The 10000-nt window shown below is 34.7% G+C and overlaps 1 protein-coding gene across 2 annotated transcripts in view; it reads right to left on the bottom strand.

Annotated features, from left to right (window-relative positions):
• Window positions 1–10000, bottom strand: part of LOC115229883 (cartilage oligomeric matrix protein) — a 142886-nt gene that overhangs the window by 68607 nt on the left and 64279 nt on the right. For both annotated transcript variants that reach the window (XM_029800152.2, XM_029800158.2), the window contains exons 2-3: window positions 4605–4769; window positions 1162–1376 (exon numbers count right to left, since the gene is read on the bottom strand). In XM_029800152.2, coding sequence (XP_029656012.1) covers window positions 1162–1376; window positions 4605–4769 — 380 coding nt within the window. The remainder of the gene's footprint in view (window positions 1–1161; window positions 1377–4604; window positions 4770–10000) is intronic.

Raw genomic sequence — 10000 nt, 5'->3', positions numbered from 1 at the left:
TTGAAATATAAATTAAAATTTAAATATTACTGCTTTTGATTTTGGCAAGTACACTTTAGTATGAGAGTCTTTAAATCCATATATGCTTCCTTGGTAAGTGTTCTGTAATAATCCGTAATATCTATGTGTAAAATCCATTATATTGTCTTGTATTCCAAACATAGTTTATAGACTTAATATAGAATAATGGAATCCTATATTGATAAGCATTTATAGATAACTCTTCTCTTCAGTAAAATCAAATGTGAAATTTGTATAAAAATTTATATAAAAACGGTTGATGTTATTTTCTTGAACGGCTGCAAGTCGACGATGGTAGATGGTTATTTTTAGTTGGTGTGTGTGAGAGAGACTACGACTCTCGATTTGCCACAAGCCACCAACTCGCTGTTAGTAGCCACTTGGTTGTATTTGACCCCCGATTGGCCTCTCTATATTCATTGAGTATCGGAAGCATCAGTCATAAACTGGGGAAGATGAGGATATGAAATTAAGCATCAGCTTGTTGGACAGCCTCCCGAGTCATTAACCACAACGTGCGGCCCTACTACTTGATCACGGGTCTCTGATGGGAAACATCTTCAATGTATACCGTTTGACAAGTGGTGGTATTACGCATGCAAAAGTGTAATGGGTATCGTCGCGTCGTGAGGCCGCAATATCTCTCCGTTGGAAGTCTGGTCTAAATGCTTACAAAAAAACGAACGTACCCAAAAGCCAGGAAGTTGTGGCTTTTTAACCCAACGTAAGAAGACACGGAAGCCGTGACGCTTTATCGCGTTAGCAGCACAAGAGAGGTTGCTTTTCATAACTGAGACTCTCACTGGGTTTTAGGGGAATGTAGAAGATTTAGTGTTCGCATTTAAGGGGATTGCAATGGAGTTATTTTCCTTTTCGTCTTCTGACTATTGGAAATATTTGGGCTTCACTACACACAAAACTAAACACTTATCTGAGAGTGATCATGGTATTTGCATCTGTAAAACACTTTTTCATGGAGGTAGACGGGCTGATAAGAATTATTGTAAGTGATAAAAATCGGTGTTTGAAATTAAACCTAGAACCGAGATATATAAGTGAGCCTAATGTATTTTAGTCTAGTTCTCACTTCTGTTATTGATTTTAAATGTACACTTGATAAAAGAATATTATTTAACTTACCACAGTATGATTGCTAAATACAACTTCTCTAATGGGCAATTCTGTGTTGTCACGACCTATATTGACGCAGTTAACATACAGTTCAATACCATTTGAGTTCGATCTTAAATTCAGGAAGCGAACTAATATTTTTTTATCTTTGTCTTCTTTAAGTTGTTGTGTTGGGAACCGAACTGCATACTCACGGCCATCGAGGCTTTTCAAATTCACTACCACTGAAAAATATGAAAGACAGTATGACAATCATTTTCTTTATGTGAGAATTTAGCATGGAATTTCTTGGAAGAGAAAATATGAATTCTTAACGTTCGTTCTCTATCAAGAAAATTAGTAATGTTAGAAAAATGAAATAGCTTTCAATATGAATGGAGACAGTTTTTCCGGAGACTCGGTTTTAAGAATCAATTTGTTTCCTCTCCTCTATGGCATGTCACCATTTGTTTTAATAATCGGGACACAAATTTGGACAGTGAATTGGCAGAAATCGTTAACTTGTACTTATTAGGTTACCGCTCTTTACCTTCAGAGTTCAGATATTGGGATTGATCCAATCATCTGTACTCCGCTTTTTTTTAAAAAATATTTTTGACTTTGTGACCAAGTCAGAAATAAATAATAGTGAGTTAAGTGTTTAATAAAGTTTATATTGTAAAAATCATACAATGAGCTCATATTTTGTAGCAAGTGATAAAATTTTGTATTGATTTAGATAGTAGCTAAAATAACACGCCCGCCAATTTCTTTGGAAAGGGAGTCTATGATAGCTTTTTCGCTTTTTTCAGACACAAGATTGTATAAATCATTAACATGGATATATATATGTAAAAAACATTGATTAGATGCACAATAGAAGTTTTTTCTTTTTCATCTTAGACTATATAGCTAGAATATAATGTCCCGTTAGTTTAAGTAAGCTTAAGAGTAGAGTTGTATCCGAGGTTATTTTTATCTCATTTATTTAGCAATGTGGGATTAGTAGAGTTTTAGTTTGCAGATGTAGCGCTATGTATGTTCTGCTCTTCCAAAAATTAACGAAAACAAAACCAGATTTTTAAAAACAATACTAGACATTTATAATTATATCCACTTTAAATTTCATGACAAAGATGTAGCCATCTTTGAACCATCAAGTGAGAGCAGTGGAAAATCATTTCCGGAGGAGAATAAGCACTGCAATCCTATTAAACTGTTGTCAGTTCCACAATTATGTTGTTATATCTACAACAATCGCTTATAGGTCTTGCAGTTTGTCCAGTACTTAATTGGCGGCAATTCTTGTTATTTATTACAATATTTGTACGTAAAAGAGCATTTATTTCAAATTAAATCTAGGATTAGACCTATTTCAATTATAGAAACAGGTTAATTAAAGCATACATTATATGTGGAACAACTGCTAAACTTTGATGCATGTAGTCCAAACAATTTAATATACGCAGTTTATACAGGCTGATATATGCAGTTTGATGAATTTTGAACAATGTTTCATTGTTTTGCAGGAAAAATAAAGCAAATAATATGAAGTCAAAGGAACTGCTTGATTTAAAGCCTGTTACATTCCTTTTATTTTGATACAGTTTCAAGGACAATTCTCAGATTATATTAAAATCACACACACACACACACACACACACACACACACACACACACACACACACACACACACACACACACACACACACACACAAAAAAAAAGGATGCATTTTACAAGTTATTGAATTTTCTCTAAACATTAAAACTAAGACGTAAAAAATGTCTACGGCAAAATAAATCGTCCCTGGGAAAAGGAAGTATTTGCTAAAATAATTATTTTGTTGGATAAACAGCATCAGAAGTTCAAATCTCTCTCTCTCGTTGCCCTTCTATCTATCTATCTATCTATCTATCTATCTATCTATCTATCTATCTATCTATCTATCTATCTATCTATCTATCTATCTATCTATCTAACCTGTTTTGAAGTTCTAATTCATGGTAACTTTAATGCACACAACTCAACTCTTGGCTCTCATACACCTCTTCCTCTCATTCTGCCGACGCAGAGACCGACATATTTGGCATTCGGGACTGCCCATCTCTTACAGACTCACCAACACTCCAAATTTACTTCATCACTTTCTCACCTCCATACTCTACTCTTCGCAAGATTGTTCTCACAAGAGAACGCTAACTAAAGAAACTTTATTTGCTAATGCTTTGCATCTAACTACGTTGTACGCGCTTTAAAAAAAAGGCTTCTTCTTAACTCTCCGATAACAGTCCTACCACACACAGTCTACCAACGCCAAACTTCTTCCGACCATTCTCATTTAATATTATCTTGCAACAGTGCATTTCAGGACTAGATTATATTCTCAACAAGCTCTTCAATGATTTTCTCCATCTACAGCAGTCTATCGCATCTCCAGAATCATCCTAAAGTGTGTCCTATTCCATTCCTCATAAAAAGGTAACCTTTCCGAGTAATCTGTTACCCTCACATACTGCCTTTCAAAGGTGATATAAATGGTCGTTAACTATCAGCTGATTATCAATTTCATTTTCTCTATTTACTCAGTAGCTATATAGCTTCCTCAGAGCTGGGTCTAGAAGACAGGTTATCTCACAGATTAATATGATGTCAGGCTATACTATTGCACGGTTTTCTGAGTGTTGCCAGGGATGTTTGGTATACAGTCTGGTGTTTTCTAGAGTTCAGTTATGTCCCTCGCATCCTTACTTCAGTATATCAACAAAATACTTGCTGCTACTTCTAAAAACTCACACGGCTATGCATGCGATACCACACTTCATTTCTCTTTTACACTAGTCATGCAGGCATTACGCATATACTTTCAATATAACTTCTGCCAGATTTGCATTGCAACCATCCTAAAGACTTCAATGCGGACATGACAGGGTAGTTTCTTTTGATAGCATAAAAGCACAGCCACGATACATATAATGGGAATCTTCTATCATACGCTTTCTCTCCACGAAAAACAAACTAAAATATTCAAATCTATACAAATAATCTGGCTCACAATCTAGGCTAGTCTCTCATGTAACCATTCATATTGCTGCAAAAACTTCACTAAGAACTAGGTTTTTGTGTTTGGTGCCATCAAATACTCCTGTTCTTAATAGTTGGTAACCAATAATATCTCAAGTATTAACCACATTGGTTCATTGACCTGGAACAGTTCTGTTGTTACACGCACAAACATTCAAAACTGCATTAAAATGAATGCCAATCAGTTGATTGGCAAAAGTTCACTCACAAAACATATTACAACTACTAGTTCACATATTCACTCTTTTTTTTCTGTCTGCCTGTTCTGTTCTTATCAGAGCGGCCTCTTTCATCCGAATTCAGTAGCTGTCTCCCTACCTCTTGTTCGAGCACATATTAGCATTTAATAACAAAATGGAGAAAGAAGTCTATTAATGTGAAAAGAACTTACCTTCACTCCGCTGGAAGTCAATGTAAGTATCAAACATGGTGTTCAAGTACTGGCCTTCGCTTTTCATAAGTGTTGCACGTCCCCGTTGTTTATTGCTTTGAATAGTGCCCATCAGCGCTAACTCCGAGTATGTCGTGAACGCCATCCCGGTATTTCTTTTTCGAACTTGAAAGAAAAAAAGAAAGACAAATATTTATTAAATATACAAAACAACAAACGAGGAATTTTCTGTTTAAAAATTATGTTTATTTATTGTAAATAATGAACGTCAGCAGTGAAAATCATTTCAATAAATTCCAAAGGTTCAACATTTTATTTTCTCATTTTTATAAGTCTTGTCATTGTGTGTGCGTTAAAGCAATGCAGCCCTAGGTACACTAAATCCGAAGAAAGTGGAAGCGCCATGTCTGGTACGTCTTTGATCATACGTCTACTGAATCAGAACTAACTTGGAGATGCTAAACAAAACGTTTGCAAACTTAAGCCAGTCACTGCAATGAAAATTAATATACCTGTTTGCCTATTTTTAAGGTAAACATGTCCCGCATTTATACTATTCATAACGGTATTATCTAAAACAAATTTCTTCCATCAGGAATCGAACCCTTTCATAGTTTCAGGTTACCAAGTTCATATCCCTATTCTAAAGTACATGCTTTATCATATATTGTCTAATATTATATCGCCAATCAGATCATTTTCTTGGAATCCTCTCGTGGGAAGAGGAACAGCTGATGTCCTTCGAACTCAATGGTGAATACGCTGATAAAGGATAGTAGTGCTGCGACTTCAAACATTGACTTTATAGAGTCAATGAAAAACCGCCAACTACAATTATGCATCGTGCATGCATAACTGTGAAAGTGAAAGTAGTCTACCCTTATATTGTTTTATACTCTCTGTAACTAAAGGAATCTGATACAAACACTGTCATCATACGATGGTCGACAGAAGTTTATCAGAGGTGCTTTGAGATAATTAGCATGCCCTGTCTCCTTTCAATCTTTTATTTTCGTATGTTCTTGATAATTTTTTTATTTAGTCTTGCAATCAAACAAAAGCATCGTGGTAAAGATGTTTTTAAATAGGGTGAAGGCGGCGAGCTGGCAGAAACGTTAGCACGCCGGGCGAAATGCGTAGCCGTATTTCGTCTGTCGTTACGTTGTGAGTTCAAATTCCGCCGAGGCGGTCGATAAATTAAGTACCAGTTACGTACTGGGGTCGATGTAATCGACTTAATGCCTATGTCTGTCCTTGCTTTCCCCCTCTGTGTTTAGCCCCTTGCGGGTAATAAAGAAATAGGTAAAGATGTTTTTAAATAGGGTATAATAAAACAGCTAATTTTAGCAGTCTTTTCCCAAACTTTTCTAATGAATACAACAAACTCATATGGCATTTTATGGCTCGAGGGGCAACGAAAATCAGAAAAGTATGGCATATTCGCATCCATTACAAATTATGGAGCCAGCAGTATAATATGTAAATGAACAGCATTGGTAACTTTAAGAATAGCCATATCTCACAATAGCGGCTTCAAGTAACATGCCTACCACACACATCGCAAAAAACTCAACAAAGACAAAATCAAACGAAAAGCAAAGCAAAACAGAGAAAAAAAATTTTTTTATAATTTTTCTAGTACAGACGCCAAAAATCTTAAAAGGGATGAGACGCAACTTCTAACCAAAACTATGACCTTAATATCTTCCATTCATGAACAATAGGAATATATGGAAGACGAAAAATTACAAATATACACTTAAAGGACCTAAGGCCCGAAAGAGTTCATCAACATCTTGAACTACTCATACAGATTCTCTCAAATCCTTACAATCTGGATATGCGGCAGAATAATAAAAATTCCAAAATATATCGTCCCCAAGACAACAATCCCACGCAAAACGATTCCAAGCTATCTCGTCCTATGATAGGACATGGAGATTCAAACTGACATGGAGATTAACAAACTTCATACAAAGAATACAGCTTTGCATCAAGAAATAATAATAATAATAATATAATAATATAATAATAATAATAATAATAATAATAATAATAATAATAATGATGATGATGATGATGATGATAGTAATAATAATGATGATAATAGTAATAATAATGATGATAATAGTAATAATAATGATGATAATAGTAATAATAATAATAATAATAATAATAATAATAATAATAATAATAATAATAATAATAATAAATGCCCTGATGCAGTACCGGGCAGTGGCTCTCGTGGCTTCTGATCTTAACTGATTGGAAGTGTTATCATGTACATTGTTTTGTCTTGGTATAAACGATGGCCTGCAGCAAATATTCTGCTCAATACCAGTTGACCTTAGCCAGTTGAGCACGTCCCTTAGTGGCTAATGAGATGTGCATCTTTGATCACGAGCAGAAGTAGTGGGTAAATATCATTTATTTATTTATTAATTTTTGAAATACACATTTTACCTGTGAATTTGCGTGTGTAATCTGGGAATGAATACAATGAGCTTCACTGTCCTAGGTGTATAGAAAACACTCGGCGAGAAACGGAAGAAAATTTGAAGAAAGAAGAGAAAAAAATAATGTTGATGATGATAATGATGACGATGATGATGATTTTAAAAAATTATTTTTAAAATGATTAAAAAATACTTGTTTATACTGAAGCAAATTGTATAATGTTCAGGTAAAGAATACGCGAGAGAGCCTGATGAGGTCTGTCTACAATTACGTTGATTATTTAAAAAGTCCAGATATAACAGTTTAGGTGGGTGGTACCATCACCCATGAAAAAATGACTCTGAATAAACCTCGTAATTCAAAGATAACAATAGAATTTTGATATTCAGGAAGAATAATTAAACACCGAAGATGAGATAATATCATGCATGGCATGGGGGAAGAAAAGAGAGTACTTTATAACTGAGGTTCCAGTCGTTTCCAATGAAAAGTTGCAGACGATGCAGTTGAGAAGCTCGTAAACTTTGTTGAATTAAAAATAGAAATATCAAGAACGTGGAGACGCCCAGCCACAAATTCACTTCGTTCCGGTTATCACCGAAGCATCAAGGTTAATTTCCCCGCCAAACCTAGAATGGTTGGACATCATCACAGACATGTGCCGGCACCCCAAATCCTCCCTCTTTGTAATAGCTCATATTCTTAGAGAGGGACTTTCTGCTTATGTGGCCCTTTGTCAAAGCTTTGTAGATAGATTGAAGAAAAAAAACTACATGAGTATTTATGCTACTACGACTACTACTAGTTATAATAATAAGAATAATAATGATAATGATAATAATAATAATCTTTTCTACTCTAGATAGAAGGTCCGAAACTTTCGGGGAGTGGGTCAGTCGATTAGATCGACCCCAGTACGCAACTGGTACTTAATTTCTCGACTCCGAAAGGATGAAAGGCAAAGACGACCACGGTGGAATTTGAACATAGAACGTAGAGACAGACGAAATACTGCTATGCATTTCGCTCGGCGTGCTAACCTTTCTGCCAGTTCGCCGCCTTTATAATAATAACAATAATAATAATAATAATAATAATAATAATAATAAATAATAATAATAATAATAATAATAATAATAATTGTTGTGTAAGACCAAAACAATAAAGTTTGCTTATTGATCGCCATGAGCATCCCCTGTGATCATAATATCTCGGCGAAAGAATTTGACAAGCTCAGAAAATATAAAAACCTGCTCATTGAAATTGAGAAAAAGTATTATCTCAAGGCGGTTACAATACCAGTGATCGTAGGAGCACTAGGAAGGATCAAGAAGGGAACCGAAAATTATATGAGAATGATCCCTGGTTTACCATCCCTGCAAGAAGTGCAAAAGATTGTCTTAACTGGTACATCACACGTATTGAGAAGAGCATTGTCGATGTGAGAACTATTACTACCCATGTATTTTAATTTAACTTTATTTCTATAAAAGAAAAAAGAAATGAACGAACTAGTGAGTTTAGTTTAATGGCCTACCAATGTATACTATGAGTTTATTTGCCCTAGGAGTCGGGAAGACACTCGGCAAGAAATGGAAGCAAATTTGAAAGAAGAAGAAAAACCCATAAATAATAATAATAATAATAATAATAATAATAATAATAATAATAATAATAATAATAATAATAATAATAATAAGAAGAAGAAGAAGAAGAAGAAGAAATGGGGATAAGTCCTTGTGACGTGCTAGTTTTAATAGTTAAGCTGCATTTAACAGAAAGTAAATGACCTTTTATAGTATGTAGTCCCTTTAAGAATTAGTCATTCTTTAGCCATAAATTCCTTCGTCAAAACAAATTGTTTACGTTGGCACAAGGTGTTGCTAAAACTGCAAGTAGGGGTTGATTAGTAAGTAGGTAGGCAGGTAAGTAGATAGACAGAAAGATAAAGGCAATATGTCAGTGGGTTAGTGGTTAAGGTGTTCGCCTCACGATCGTAAGGTCACCAGTTCGATTCCCGGCAGCTCGTTGTGCCCTTGAGCCAATCGCCATTTTACATTGCTCCCGTTCAGTCAGCTGACAAAAATGAGTAGTGCCTATATTTCAAAGGAGCAGCCTTGTCACCTATTGTGTCATGCTAAATCACCCTGAGAACTGCATTAAGGTATGCGTGTCTAAGGAGTACTCAGCCACTTGCACGTTTATTTCACAAACAGGCTGTTCCATCGATCGGATCAACTAGAACCCTCATTGTCATAACCGACGGAATACCAGTATATATATAGATAGATAGATAACGGGAAGGTTTATGAAAATAAACAAAAGACGAAGGCAGGTGGAGTACAAACGAATAATGTATTAGTATGGCGCTCAGGAATAGAAATAAAACAAGTCTTCGACAGAAAGATACACAGAAAAAAAACAAGGAGAGAAAAAAATGCGTGTAGGGGCTAACGATCCAACATGGTGTTCTGATTTCAGAAGTCAGAGATCGGAGGTCAAATGTTAGAGGTCAGACGTTAGACGCTAGAGGGATAGTATATATATATATATATATAATATATATATATATATATATATATATATATATATATATATATATATATATATATATATATATATATATATATATATATATATATATATATATATATATATACTTAATCATATCGAAGGGGAATGGAAATTAATAGAAATTTTCACTTCCAGTGGCCTATCGTATAAAAATTTAGTCCAAAGACTATGTATTACTCATAAAATACAGTGTACATTTAAACACATAAGGAATCCACTCGTGGGATTCAACACGCTAGAAAGAACAGCTAGGTTCTATAATCACAAAATTAGGGATAAAATCCGACCGGAACGAAATGAAAAAATAAAAACTTTTACCATCTAGTTTCCTAGACCAATTGGTTTCTGATTTTAGTTTAGCAAAT

Source organism: Octopus sinensis, linkage group LG2, assembly GCF_006345805.1.
Source record: "Octopus sinensis linkage group LG2, ASM634580v1, whole genome shotgun sequence".
Classification (NCBI taxonomy): Eukaryota; Metazoa; Mollusca; class Cephalopoda; order Octopoda; family Octopodidae; genus Octopus; species Octopus sinensis.
This window is presented reverse-complemented; position numbering and strand designations above follow the sequence as displayed.